The sequence below is a fragment of the Oncorhynchus kisutch genome, linkage group LG3 (genome assembly GCF_002021735.2).
Source record: "Oncorhynchus kisutch isolate 150728-3 linkage group LG3, Okis_V2, whole genome shotgun sequence".
NCBI classification, from domain to species: domain Eukaryota; kingdom Metazoa; phylum Chordata; class Actinopteri; order Salmoniformes; family Salmonidae; genus Oncorhynchus; species Oncorhynchus kisutch.
The window spans coordinates 9266665-9282678 of record NC_034176.2 but is presented as its reverse complement, the minus strand read 5'-3'; the positions used below and the strand labels follow the sequence as shown (position 1 = coordinate 9282678).

The following is a 16014-nucleotide window of genomic DNA, read 5'->3' as shown; positions in this document are numbered from 1 at the left end:
AGCGGATGTTACTGGTCTCATACACATGGTTAGCAGATGTTACTGGTCACATACACATGGTTAGCGGATGTTACTGGTCACATACACATGGTTAGCGGATGTTATTGGTCACATACACATGGTTAGCGGATGTTACTGGTCTCATACACATGGTTAGCGGATGTTATTGGTCACATACACATGGTTAGCAGATGTTACTGGTCACATACACATGGTTAGCGGATGTTACTGGTCACATACACATGGTTAGCGGATGTTACTGGTCACATACACATGGTTAGCAGATGTTATTGGTCACATACACATGGTTAGCGGATGTTATTGGTCACATACACATGGTTAGCGGATGTTACTGGTCACATACACATGGTTAGCGGATGTTACTGGTCACATACACATGGTTAGCGGATGTTACTGGTCACATACACATGGTTAGCAGATGTTACTGGTCACATACACATGGTTAGCGGATGTTACTGGTCACATACACATGGTTAGCAGATGTTATTGGTCACATACACATGGTTAGCGGATGTTATTGGTCACATACACATGGTTAGCGGATGTTACTGGTCACATACACATGGTTAGCGGATGTTACTGGTCACATACACATGGTTAGCGGATGTTACTGGTCACATACACATGGTTAGCGGATGTTACTGGTCACATACACATGGTTAGCGGATGTTACTGGTCACATACACATGGTTAGCAGATGTTATTGGTCACATACACATGGTTAGCGGATGTTACTGGTCACATACACATGGTTAGCGGATGTTACTGGTCACATACACATGGTTAGCGGATGTTACTGGTCACATACACATGGTTAGCGGATGTTATTGGTCACATACACATGGTTAGCGGATGTTACTGGTCACATACACATGGTTAGCGGATGTTACTGGTCACATACACATGGTTAGCGGATGTTACTGGTCACATACACATGGTTAGCGGATGTTATTGGTCACATACACATGGTTAGCGGATGTTATTGGTCACATACACATGGTTAGCAGATGTTATTGGTCACATACACATGGTTAGCAGATGTTATTGGTCACATACACATGGTTAGCAGATGTTATTGGTCACATACACATGGTTAGCAGATGTTATTGGTCACATACACATGGTTAGCAGATGTTATTGGTCACATACACATGGTTAGCGGATGTTATTGGTCACATACACATGGTTAGCAGATGTTATTGGTCACATACACATGGTTAGCAGATGTTATTGGTCACATACACATGGTTAGCGGATGTTATTGGTCACATACACATGGTTAGCGGATGTTATTGGTCACATACACATGGTTAGCGGATGTTATTGCGAGTGTCGTGAAATGCTTGTGCTTCTAGATCCGACGGTGAAGCAGTATCTAAGAGGTAATATCTAACAATTCTACAGCAAAACCTAATATCTAACAAATTCCACAACAAAACCTAATATCTAACAAATTCCACAACAAAACATAACAATCTAGTAAAGGAATGGGATAAGAATATATAAATATATAAGCAGTGACAGCACACCTCAGACAGGTCTAGCCTGTAGAGTAAAAAAAGAATACAGCACAGTATTGTGGTCACCTTTGCTGTCACCTCTGCTGTCACCCTTGATTACCTTGTGAAGAAGTGCTGATGTCCCTGGGCATGCTAGGTCGGCCCTCGCCTGCCCATCCATACGCACCAACACTAACTCTGTACTGGGTGGCAACTTTAAGGTTACCAATGTCCACATCCTAGGAGAAAGGGTGCGAGAGAGTGAGAGAGTGCATAGTAAGCTTGTCTGCTCTGAAACTTCCATTCACACACAGCACCAGTCAAAAGTTTGGACACACCTACTCATTCAACGGTTATCTTTATTTTTGCCTTTTTCTACATTGTAGAATAATAGTGAAGACATGAAAACTACGAAATAACACATATGGAATCATTTAGTAACCAAAAAAGTGTTAAACAAATAAAAAATATATTGTAGATTCTTCAAAGTAGAATGCATACTCTTTGTCACGTCTGCTCCTGGCGCTCGAGGGACTCAGGTTGCCCTGCATCCCGCCTACCTCGCTGCAGCGGGAATGACAGGTGTCTTGCCTCAGCCGGATTGTCTGGCTTCCATGCCTCATCCGGCTCGCCAGGCTCTCACGCTCCTGCCAGTTTGTTGGGCTCCCACGCCCCAACCGGCTTGCCCAGCGCCCATGTCTCGGCCGGTTCACCCAGGTGGGATGCCGGGTGGTACCCCAAGAGGGGGGGGGGGTTACTGTCACCTCTACTCCCGCTATTCCCTCTTCCCTGGTGCTTGAGGGTGCCAGGCTGCCCTGCATCACGTACTCCTTCCATCCATTACGCACACCTGCCTTCCCTCGTCATGAGCATCAGCGATATTGGACCTGGACTCAATTATCACCTGTTTATTTCCTCCCCTATATTTGTCAGTTCCCCAGCTCTGTTCCTCGCTGTTGCATTGTATTGTTTTTATCTTTAGTATTAGTTTGCTGACGCTGTTCCTGTCTTGTTCCATGTCTGTTATTTATTAAATGTTTTACTCCCCATACCTGCTTCGTCTTTCCAGCGTCATTCCATGTGACACTCTTGGCATTCTCTCAACCAGCTTCACCTGGAATGCTTTTCCAACAGTCTTGAAGGAGTTCCCACATATGCTTAGTACTTATTGGCTTCTTTTCCTTTACTCCGTGGTCCAACTCATCCCAAACCATCTCAATTGGATTGAGGTGGGTGATTGTGGAGGCCAGGTCATCTGATGCAGCACTCCATCACTCTCCTCCTTGGTCAAATAGCCCTTACACAGCCTGGAGGTGTGTTGGGTCATTGTCCTATTGAAAAACAAATTATAGTCCCACTAAGCGCAAACCAGATGGGATGGCATATCGCTGCAGAATGCTGTGGTAGCCGTGCTGGTTAAGTGTGCCTTGAATTCTAAATAAATCACTGACAGTGTCACCAGCAAAGCACCATCACACCTCCTCCTCCATGCTTCACGGTGGGAACCACACACCTCCTCCTCCATGCTTCACGGTGGGAACCAGATTTCCAAAGGACAGAAGTCTTATTATTATTATTATTGGTGTCCTTTAGTAGTGGTTTCTTTGCTGCAATTTGATCATGAAGGCCTGATTCACGCAGTCTCCTCTGAACAGTTGATGTTGAGATGTGTCTGCTACTTGAACTCTGTGAAGCATTAATTTGGACTGCAATTTCTGAGGCTGGTAACTCTAATGAACTTATCCTCTGTAGCAGAGGTAACTCTGGGTCTTCCTTTCCTGTGGCGGTCCTCATGAGAGCCAGTTTCATCATAACGCTTGAACAGTTTTTGCAACTGCATTTGAAGAAACTTTAAAAGTTCTTGAAATTTCCCCGATTGACTGACCTTCATGTCTTAAAGTAATGATGGACTGTAGTTTCTCTTTGCTTTTTTGAGCTGTTCTTGCCATAATATGGACTTGGTATTTTACCAAATAGGGCTATCTTCTGTATACCAACCCTACCTTGTCACAACGCAATTGATTGGATCAAATGCAGAAATTTCACAAATTAACAAGGCACACCTGTTAATTGAAATCCATTCCAGGTGACTACCTCATGAAGCTGGTTGAGAGAATGCCAAGAGTGTGCAAAGCTGTCATCAAGGCAAAGGGTTGCTACTTTGAAGAATCTCAAATATAAATATATTTTGATTTGTTCAACACTTTTTGATTACTACATGATTCCATATGTGTTATTTCATAGTTTTGATGTCTCCACTATTACTCTACAATGTATAAAATAGTACAAATAAAGAAAAATCCTTGAATGAGTAGGTGGGTCCAAACGTTTTACTGCTACTGTACATACAAAGACTGTGGATAAGATTACATTAGACAACAATTATGTAATGTTAAAGTTTTACAGTCAAATATGTTTGGCACAAGTAGCACAGTTCTGTCTGAATACTACTTACAAAACTTGCTTGTCCATCCAATTGCCCCTAAGAGAGAATAAGAGGCAAAATAATAAATAAGTAATTATGTTGGATTAAGTAGGATAAAACAGTTTGTTTTCCAAGAAACACTATGTGACCTCCTCAAAACGGATTTAAAAAAACTTGTACTTTTAAAAGAATTCCACCAGATTCCTAATCATCTACTTCTATCACCCATGTATTTGTTCAATTACTGTCAGGACAAATCCATACTGTAAAGGACGTCCATACTGTTACTGTAAGGACACGTCCATACTGTTATGGTTACTGTAAAGGACACGTCCATACTGTTATGGTTACTGTAAAGGACACGTCCATACTGTTATGGTTACTGTAAAGGACACGTCCATACTGTTATGGTTACTGTAAAGGACACGTCCATACTGTTACAGTTACTGTAAGGACATGTCCACACTGTTATGGTTACTGTAAGGACATGTCCACACTGTTATGTTTACTGTAAGGACATGCCCACCATACTGTTACTGTAAGGACATGTCCATACTGTTATGGTTACTGTAAAGGACACATCCATACTGTTATGGTTACTGTAAAGGACACGTCCATACTGTTAGATTTACTTTAAGGACACGTCCATACTGTTATGGTTACTGTAAAGGACACGTCCATACGGTTATGGTTACTGTAAAGGACACGTCCATACTGTTATGGTTACTGTAAAGGACACGTCCATACTGTTATGGTTACTGTAAAGGACATGTCCATACTGTTACAGTTACTGTAAGGACATGTCCACACTGTTATGGTTACTGTAAGGACATGCCCACACTGTTATGGTTACTGTAAGGACATGTCCACACTGTTATGGTTACTGTAAAGGACATGTCCATACTGTTACAGTTACTGTAAGGACATGTCCACACTCTTATGGTTACTGTAAGGGCACGTCCACACTGTTATGGTTACTGTAAGGACATGTCCACACTGTTATGGTTACTGTAAAGGACATGTCCATACTGTTACAGTTACTGTAAAGGACATGTCCACACTGTTATGGTTACTGTAAGGACATGTCCACACTGTTATGGTTACTGTAAGGACATGTCCACCATACTGTTACTGTAAGGACATGTCCATACTGTTATGGTTACTATAAGGACATGTCCACACTGTTATGGTTACTATAAGGATATGTCCACACTGTTATGGTTACTGTAAGGACATGTCCACACTGTTATGGTTACTATAAGGACATGTCCACACTGTTATGGTTACTGTAAGGACATGTCCACACTGTTATGGTTACTGTAAGGACATGTCCACACTGTTATGGTTACTATAAGGACATGTCCACACTGTTATGGTTAGTGTAAGGACATGTCCACACTGTTATGGTTACTGTAAGGACATGTCCACACTGTTATGGTTACTATAAGGACATGTCCACCATACTGTTACTGTAAGGACATGTCCATACATATACAGCTAACAGTATCACTGACATCACTCTGAGGAGAGGACACGTTACTTACGGTGGTCAGCATGTCCAGACTGAGAGGCACCTCCAGCGTCACGGCAGTACTCACTGGCCGACTGTTCCTCATCTCTGTGTAGAACACCTGACAAACACACACATACACACGAACGCACACACACACACACACACACACGCACACACAGCCTGGGTTCAAGATTGTGCAGTATACTATCGTCAGGCTTAGAAAATGTACAAGGTGGCAACAAGGTGAAGTGCCCTTCTGTGAAGTGGAGAGAATGGTAAGTGGGGTAGTGTATGGCAGAGGGTGTGTGTGTGTGTGTGTGTGTGCGCATATGAATGGCATGTATGCAGGTGTGTGCATGTACTTGTGTGTGTACTTGTGTGTGTACAGGTGTGTGTGTGTGTGTGTGTGTGTGTGTGTGTGTGTGTGTGTGTGTGTGTGTGTGTGTGTGTGTGTGTGTGTGTGTGTGTGTGTGTGTGTGTGTGTGTGTGTGTGTGTGTGTGTGTGTGTGTGTGTGTGTACATGTCTCACAGCTAAAGCCTGGGTCCAGTACAATAAGCTTCTCTTTATGTGAATGAGGAGCAGAAATATAATCCTGTCCTCTCTTTATGTGAATGAGGAGCAGAAATATAATCCTGTCCTCTCTTTATGTGGAAGAGGAGCAGAAATATAATCCTGTCCTCTCTTTATGTGGAAGAGGAGCAGAAATATAATCCTGTCCTCTCTTTATGTGGAAGAGGAGCAGAAATGTAATCCTGTCCTCTCTTTATGTGAATGAGGAGCAGAAATGCTTCTTGATCCACGATGGTAATGAGGCCTTAGCTGACGTTCACTACAAGGTCATCAGACTGCTGTCAAATAAGAGACACCGTGTGTCACAAATGGCACACTATTCCCGACTTAGTGTACTACTTTGAGTAGTGATGGGGGGAAACATCGATACAGTTACATATCACAATGTTAAACGTTGATTTGTAAAAAATGATATAGACACACTGAACACACAGATCCATAGATTATGGCCTAATGAATTTATTTTAATTGACTGAATCCTTTATATGAACTTTAACTCAGTGAAATCTTTGAAATTGTTGCATGTTGGTTTATATTTTTGTTCAGTGAATATACAGTTAATTCGGGAAAGTATTCAGACCCATTTTGTTACATTACAGCCTTATTCTAAAATGTATTAAATCATTTTTTCCCCTCATCAATCTACACACAATACCCCATAATGACAAAGCAAAATTTGTCATTAAATTGCTCATTTATTTTAAATGACATTTACATAACAATTCAGACCCTTTACTCTTACTTTGTTGAAGCACATTTGGCAGCGATTACAGCCTCAAATCTTCTTGAGTATGATGCTACAAGCTTGACAGACCTGTATTTGTGGAGTTTTTCCCATTCTTCTCTGCAGATCCTCCCAAGCTCTGTCAGGTTGGATGGGGAGCGTTGCTGCGCGGCTATTTTCAGGTCTCTCCAGAGATGTGCTATCAGGTTCAAGTCCAGGCTCTGGCTGGGCCACTCAAGGACATTGAGAGACATGTGCCGAAGCCTCTCCTGCATTGTCTTGGCTGTGTGTTTAGGGTCACTGTCCTGTTGGAAGGTGAACCTTCACCCCAGTTGAGGTCCTGAGTGCTCTGGAGCAGGTTTTCATCAAGGATCTCGCTGTACTTTGCTCCGTTCATCTTTGCCTCGACCCTGACTAGCTACCAGTCCCTGCCACTGAAAAACACCCCACAGCAAGATGCTGCCACCACCGTGCTTCACCATTCGGATGGTGCCAGGTTTCCTCCAGACGTGACGCTTGGCATTCAGGACAAAGAGTTCAATCTTTGTTTCATCTGACCAGACAATCTTGTTTCTCATGGTCTGAGAGTCTTTAGGTGCCTTTAGGCAAACTCCAAGCGGACTGTCATGGGCCTTTTACTGGGAAGTGTGTTCCGTCTGGCCTCTCAACCATAAAGGCCTGATTGGTGGAGTGCTGCAGAGATGGTTGTCCTTCTGGAAGGGTCTCCCATCTCCACAGAGGAACTCTAGAGCTCTATCAAAGTGACCATCGGGTTCTTGGTCACCTCCTTGACCAAGGCCCTTCTCCCCTGATTGCTCAGTTTGGCCGGGTCGGCCAGCTCTAGGATGAGTCTTGGTTGTTCCAAACTTATGCCACTGTGTTCTTGGGAACCTACTGCAGACATGTTTTGTTACCCTTCCCCAGATCTGTGCCTCAAAAGAATCCTCTCTCAGAGCTCTACGAACAATTCCTTTGACCTCATGGCTTGGTTTTTGCTCTGACATGAACTGCCAACTGTGGGACCTTACATAGACAGGTGTGTGCCTTTCCAAATCATGTCCAATCAATATAATTTACCACAGGTGGACTTCCATCAGGTTGTAGAAAAATCTGAAGTATGATCAATGGAAACAGGATGTACCTCAGCTCAATTTGAGTCTCAGGGTCTAAATACTTATTATTATTTCTGTTTTTTATTTTTAGTCAATTTTATAAAATGAGCTTTGTCATTATTGGGTATTGTGTGTAGATTGCTGAGGAATTTTTATTTATTTAATCCACTTTAGAATAATAAAAAGTTAAGGGGTCTGATGACTTTCCCAAAGGCACTGGATATATATATATATTTTGCTAGGTAGCGTTAGCAAGAGCTAATAGGCTATACCTACACCTAAACTATATTTTTGATCCTGTAGCATGTTATCCATCTTCTTTTTAAATAGTGGGCCAACATGTCTTTTATTTCCATGAGTGCTCTGTGACTAATCAAAACTCATGTTCTCATGGTCTCTCTGCAGCAGACATCCACCACTGTGCTTATTATGGAAAGGGGGATACCTAGTCAGTTCTACAACTGAATGCATTCAACTGAAATGTGTCTTCCTCATATAACCCTGAATCAGAGAGGTGTGGGGGGGCTGCCTTAATCGACATCCACGTTTTCCCGGTACATATAGTGAGCAATATGTTTGGAACATCAAATCGCAATAAAATCACAGTATCGAATCGCAATACATATCGTATCGGTACCTAAGTATCGTGAGATCCCGGGCAATTCCCAGCCCTACTTTTAACAGGGGCCCAGAGGGCTCTGGTCCAAAAAGTAGTGCACTATAAAGGGAACAGGATGCCATTTGGAATGCAACCATTCACACAGTTGCAGATAGAGACAGTTATACTTGATCTCATCTCATGTAACATTAAACAAATAAGTCTGCTTGAAAACATCCATCTGATCTGGGTAGTGAACTGCACACCACGTTCCATGTACTGTGTATGGTCACGTTCCAGACCCACGACATTGCTGTCGAGCTGATGCGGGTATCAGATTGCAATATCATATGATATGTTAAACCAGGCACTGTGAGATGTGACAGACGACTGCAAAGTGGTCGGCCAGAAACGTGACCACTGTGTCGGTGTATGTAAGCCAACTGTTACCTTGTAGCCTGTGATGGTGCTAACATGACGCCGGGGCATCTTCCACCGCACACTGAAGGCTGTGCAGTTCACCATCTCCAACTGGATGTCCAAAGGAGGGCTGAGGCGCTCTGTATGGGACAGGAAATGATGTCATCACAATGGGTCAAAGTGAAAAGGCAGTGGGACTCATTAGGCCAAAATACCAGCAACAGTTTGTGAAAACCTTGTGAAGACTTACAGAAAACGTTTGACCTCTGTCAATTGCCAACAAAGGGTATATAACAAAGTATTGAGATCAACTTTTGTTATTGACCAAATACTTATTTTCCACCATCATTTGCAAATAAATTCATTAAAAATCCTACAATGTGATTTTCTGGATTTTTTTTCTTCTCATTTTGTCTGTCATAGTTGAAGTGTACCTATGATGAAAATTACAAGCCTCTCTCATTTTTTTAAGTGGGAGAACTTGCACAATTGATAGCTGACTAAATACTTTTTTGCCCCCCACTGTAATAGTGATCTACAACCAATATGTAACTATAAATACAGTACAAATACTGTCCTTCTGTGAATGAGTTCAAGCACACATTCTGTTATAAAAAATGATGTATTTGACTGCCGCAACAGATACACTGCTAATATTTGACATGACAATGCATCTGCAGACTACCAGAATTTTCAGAAGACCTAATGAATCTCTTCATATAATGCCCTTCTGAGTAAACACCCATAGAATAAAGCTCTGATGCAAGTCTGGGGTGTGGAAGTGACCACAATAATGGTGTATTCCACACACCAGACTTCCGAGGTGATTTCATTTATATTTCAGACAGCACCTTTAATAAGGCTTATTGACACAAAAGATGCATTTGCTCTGCCATGGCTAGTAATCACAATCAGCCCCATTCTTCATGGTAAATTCCTTGTGATGCTGATGGTCTCATTGGTCTTTGCCTAATTATTTTCACTGATGTGAAAGTGTGGAGAGTTAACACTTGTGTCATCAGTATGGCTCCTAAAGAGGACACATAACTGGGTACCCTTTCTGTCTGAATGGGATCTCTGAGCGCTGAAATGGAATCCTATTCCCTATATAGTGCACTACTTTTGACCATTACCCATGGGTAGTGCACTATGTAGGTAATAGGGTGCCATTTTGGGATACAGACAGACCCAGGCAGCCAGAATAAAACACTACATAGTAGATACATGTACCAAAACTTCCACTATGACTCACTCGCTGGAACCTAATGTCAGCACTGCACTTAGAACAGACCTTTCCAGAGCAGTGAGAAGAGAGGAGGGGAGGGGAGAGGAGAAGAGGGCCAAGCAAGGACAGATTTCCACTGGGGTAAATGTCTGATAGGGAGCAGACCTCCATGGCCAAATGGAAAGGACATGTAGGGAGCCTGCACTGCTCTCTGAGCAGATAATGCAGTATGTGAAGTTGACTTGTTCCTGTCCCCAGGTGCACTTGGGTAGGTCATGTAGAACTGATTCTTAGAATCAAATTTAATAGAATTGAAATTATAGAATAGAATAGAATGCTCACGGATCTCCATGCAGACAGTACATGATGTGATAATGTGGGGGTCTGCAGTAAGATGTAGTGGTTTAAGATAGTTTTTAGGATGTTACAAAGCATTTCCCGGTACGTTACACCAAGACGGTGCAGCGTCTAGGATTTTTTAAAAGACAGTTATGTCACACAAGAGTTTGTCAATCATCTTTTTGTTTCCCTTTCCTCAAGCTACTATGTTTTTCTGAAGAAGACTAAAAGGCAACTTTGCAAGCCTTTAAGGCAGGGTTCCCCAACTGGCCATTTGAGGCAGGGTTCCCCAACTTGCCTTTTTAAAGAGGGTTCCCCAACTGTCCTTTAAAGCACGGTTCCCCAACTGGCCTTTTTAAAGAGGGTTCCCCAACTGTCCTTTAAAGCAGGGTTCCCCAACTGGCCTTTTAAGGCAGGGTTCCCCAACTGGCCATTTGAGGCAGGGTTCCCCAACTGGCCATTTGAGGCAGGGTTCCCCAACTAGCCTTTTAAGGCAGGGTTCCCCAACTGGCCATTTGAGGCAGGGTTCCCCAACTAGCCTTTTAAGGCAGGGTTCCCAACTAGCCTTTTTAAAGAGGGTTCCCCAACTGTCCTTTTAAGGCAGGGTTCCCCAACTAGCCTTTATATCTGTTTGGGCTTCTTGCGGTCAATTTGAAGTCTACAAACTATTTGTAATTATGTTCCGGTTCGCTGACCAGCCGCTCAAATAAACATCGGGCAAAAACGGTGGCTGAGTCTAGTGGATGATCCTTTAGCTTTAAGGCTAAATTAGTCCGTCATTTTTCAGATGCCGCTGTACTCCTACACTCTTAGAAAAAAGGGTTCCAACAGGGTTCTTCGGCTGTCCCCATAGGAGAACTATTTTTGGCTCCAGGTAGAATAATTTGGGGTTCATGTAGAACAATCTGTGCGAAATGGTTCTACCTGGAACCAAAAAGGATTCTTCGAGGAGTTCTCCTATGGGGAAAGCCAAATTAATAATTTTAGGTTCTAGATAGCACCTTTTTCTTCTAAGAGTGTCGACTGTCTCAAATGGCACACTATTCCCTATGTAGCACTATGTAGCACAATGTAGGAAAAGGGGTGCATTTTGGGACGCTGCCCCAGTCTTGTGCTTTAGAGGGGATGTGATTCATGTGGACACGTCCCTGTCAACCTCCTCGTAGAATGTGATCAGAATGACTGGAAACACACCGCAGAATACAAAGACATACAGCCGTCGCAGCCCGAAAGAGATCAGGATACAAGCTGTGTGTCAGAAACAACTGCTCTGAGCACAGTCTACACTACAGGGAGATATAATAGTCTCAATCCAAAAGCCTTAGAGGTCAGGCGGACAGAGCAACACACTATCAAAGGAACTAGAGAAAGGCACAGTAGACGAGAACCCAAACATTGTAGCACTTAATATCCATGAAAGACATATTTGTTGTTGTTGTTGATGAAGGTATGCTCTGATACACTCCTGCTGACCAACATCAGGTCACCAAGCTGCAGTAAAATGAACACACTGCAACATTCTGAATGCTCCTCTATAGGGATAATGATCATTGATGGCCAGTGAGCAGGCCACAAGTTAACGGTTACTAATTGAGATAAATGTCAAATGAATAACTGACTTAAATAACACCTGTGAGGTGTTATAAAAGTAGGCGGGGTTTCTGTATAAGCACTTTGTGACAACTGCTTATGTAAAAAGGGCCTAAGGATAAATACATCGATTGATTGATTTAACAACAGAGTAAGGCACATCCAAGGATGTCGTTCTTTGACTGCAGTAAGAGTGACATTTTAACTTGGTAGTCATTATAGTAGGTCTGATGCAGTAAGTTTACATCTCATTATACAGTAGGTCTGGTGCAGTAAGTTTACATCTCATTATACAGTAGGTCTGGTGCAGTAAGTTTACATTACATTATACAGTAGGTCTGGGGCAGTAAGTTTACATTACATTATACAGTAGGTCTGGTGCAGTAAGTTTACATCTCATTATACAGTAGGTCTGGTGCAGTAAGTTTACATCTCATTATACAGTAGGTCTGGGGCAGTACGTTTACATTACATTATACAGTAGGTCTGGGGCAGTAAGTTTACATCACATTATACAGTAGGTCTGGTGCAGTAAGTTTACATCACATTATACAATAGGTCTGGTGCAGTAAGTTTACATTACATTATACAGTAGGTCTGGGGCAGTAAGTTTACATCACATTATACAGTAGGTCTGGGGCAGTAAGTTTACATTACATTATACAGTAGGTCTGGGGCAGTAAGTTTACATCACATTATACAGTAGGTCTGGTGCAGTAAGTTTACATCACATTATACAGTAGGTCTGGTGCAGTAAGTTTACATCTCATTATACAGTAGGTCTGGTGCAGTAAGTTTACATTACATTATACAGTAGGTCTGGGGCAGTAAGTTTACATTACATTATACAGTAGGTCTGGGGCAGTAAGTTTACATTACATTATACAGTAGGTCTGGGGTAGTAAGTTTACATTACATTATACAGTAGGTCTGGGGTAGTAAGTTTACATCTCATTATACAGCAGGTCTGGGGCAGTAAGTTTACATTACATTATACAGTAGGTCTGGGGCAGTAAGTTTACATTACATTATACAGTAGGTCTGGGGCAGTAAGTTTACATTACATTATACAGTAGGTCTGGGGCAGTAAGTTTACATTACATTATACAGTAGGTCTGGGGCAGTAAGTTTACATTGCATTATACAGTAGGTCTGGGGCAGTAAGTTTACATTACATTATACAGTAGGTCTGGTGCAGTAAGTTTACATTACATTATACAGTAGGTCTGGTGCAGTAAGTTTACATCACATTATACAGTAGGTCTGGGGCGGTAAGTTTACATTACATTACACAGTAGGTCTGGTGCAGTAAGTTTACATTACATTACACAGTAGGTCTGGTGCAGTAGGTTTTGCCAGAGTAATATCCGTCACTCTGCAATCATGCCACTTTGTTAATAAGTACGAGAGGGCACATTTTTATGTTTTTTTACGTTTCAAGGGCTGTGCATTTTTTATGGTGCCTGTCATACAGTGGTTAGACAAACTGTAGCTGGTAAGGGATGTGTAAAATGGAGGATGGGAGGTGTTAAAGCCTCTGTGTGTGCCCCTTTAATAACAAATGCAGCATGTGTGCTCAGCCCAGGATTCTTTGGGTATCCAAATGTCCTCATGTGGTAAATCAAGTCATACAACATATACACCAAATATACCATGTTCCTCTATTCTCTCCTCCACTACTACTCAGGATAAATTGTGTACTTCTGCAAATCCCCTTCCTTACTGACAGGAACAACACTGACATGTGTCTGGCACTTGGCAGCTAGTATGAGAATGTGCCTGTCACCTAGTATGATGACACAGACGTGTAACCGATTAGCGTTATGAGTTTATTACCATATAGTAATATGGCTAATTGTCTGACTGTATTCCAAAACATGTAACAATTCATGTACTATATGGAAATGACAATCAGAAAATTGGTCATAGTTCCTTTTGATTCTGCTGTAATTGATGTAGGCCAAATGAATATTCACAAAATGATAATATGTATGATTTTGTCTTTGATGTTTATTAAAATCAGGAGAAACATCTCTTGACCTAGGCCTACATATCAATCGAGAATATGATCAATAGTCAACTTACCCGATCTTCGAACGTTTGTCCTTTTCGCAGAAAAAGAAACGTTGATCATGCATATTGAAAAAAACAATATATAAAAAACGCTCCTCTGTTTACTGGTAAACTCCATATCTTTGTCTAAAGTTAAAAAGGTCAAATGGTCATTTTAGGCTACATGCAACAACAAAAAACTCCTTGCGCTTAATTATAAGAACTGACGAGAGACGCAACTGATCAAAGTTTCTGATGACAAAGACAACTAGTCATTCAAAGTTCCTCAGAACCTGCTCTCAAAGAACGCAAATGAAAAGGAAATTATGTTTGGAAGGCAACTGAGGTTTGACACGGGTAAGATTGCAAGCTATTAAGATCAGTTGAACGCACCACGAGTTACTGTGACATTGTCGACGCACAAATGGAGACAAGTGCCCTGCGTAAACGTAAAAAAAAACACAATCTGGAATTCCGAGTGGGTACTAATTTTACGCGCGACACTCTTCTTCTTGTCATTCGTCTTGTGATTTAGAAGTTTGCGAAATGGCAGAGGAGAGCCGAAACGTGGGGACATTTAGAGCTAAGAGGATAACAGGAGTCTAATCCACCCAGCTGGAGACTTGGCAGCTCACTACAGCCACTCAGACTAATATAGAAACACACTGACCGCGCGCGTAATAGAAAACAAATAAACAATGAATTAATGAATTCAATTCAATATTTCATATGAACTTTTAAAGAGAATTCGCCTTTTTTGCACAAATATTGTAAAAAAAAACAATTGAGCATATAAAGGTATTGTAGTCTTCCATAGGCTATGCTACTGTATGAAGTGCTGACTCTAATTTCAAAACAATGACCCGCTGACTCGCGTATAACACATTTGACCAAGTAAGAGGACTGATTGGTAAACTCAATTTTCTTGTTGGGAAATTACTTGGGTTCTCTCGCTGTGTGTTAATGCTCACTAATAGATACGTTTTCTGGGGAGATCAGACATATGGCTTAAGTAAATTTGCCAATTCCCTCCTCCCCCAAAGAAGAATCCCATGAAGAACTCATGTCTTATTTCCCGGGGAAATGTATTGTTACGTTATTGAAAACAGAGGCCATCTTGCAAAGCCGTGTAGCAAATGAATCATCTCTAATCGAAATGAAGGAACATGTGAAATGTAGAATTAGGAGGTTAATATTTGCTGTAGCGCAGCATGTTGTCTAGTATAGCGTTCACACACACACACACACACACACATAACTACCTCCGATCAATTTAATAACATAATAAATCCAATCAAAGCTCTTCATAAAATAGAAGATGTCTACTCTGTTGTGATAATCCTGCTCATCATAAAGTTCAGAGGCCTCCTTTCAAATGTCCCGTATCAAACCGTTTTAATTATTCCATAAAATAAGACCCAAATGGCATCCTATTCCCTATCTATATATTACGCTACACTACTTTTGACGAAGGCCAATAGGGCTCTGGTCACAGTAGTGCACAATATTGGTAATAGGGTGCCAGTCAGGACGTAAATCCATGTCAAACACATTCTATTATTCTAACATGGCACAGATACACCTTGTTCGGTGTGGAATCCATGTTGTGGGATTAGTCTGTTAAATCTACACTGAGAATGTCAATGACTGTTCTGGGGTCAGTCTTATCAACACTCCTCTTCAACCTCTATTATTTTCCCCTGCAGGTCACCACAACCATAACCTTCCTTGCCTGGGAAGGAAATGAGGAATCACAAGGAGAAGTCAAGAGGAAATTGTTGAATTCATTACCGAAGCACAGAAATATTCTACTATTTTTCCTCTATAAGGTTATAGGAGAGTCAAGTTGATCTCTTATTTGAAACCAAGATAAGAAAGTTGAATAGAAAGAAAAAAAAAGGAAAGAAAGTCAAATAGAATACAGT

General features: G+C 41.7%; 1 protein-coding gene across 2 annotated transcripts in view; it reads right to left on the bottom strand.

Annotated features, from left to right (window-relative positions):
* Nucleotides 1-14648, bottom strand: part of egflam (EGF-like, fibronectin type III and laminin G domains) — a 46313-nt gene extending 31665 nt beyond the window's left edge. For both annotated transcript variants that reach the window (XM_031817093.1, XM_031817094.1), the window contains exons 1-5: nt 14123-14648; nt 8914-9023; nt 5490-5576; nt 3976-4002; nt 1642-1759 (exon numbers count right to left, since the gene is read on the bottom strand). In XM_031817093.1, coding sequence (XP_031672953.1) covers nt 1642-1759; nt 3976-4002; nt 5490-5576; nt 8914-9023; nt 14123-14228 — 448 coding nt within the window. In that variant the 5' untranslated portion in view covers nt 14229-14648. The remainder of the gene's footprint in view (nt 1-1641; nt 1760-3975; nt 4003-5489; nt 5577-8913; nt 9024-14122) is intronic.
* Nucleotides 14649-16014: the final 1366 nt, after the last annotated feature.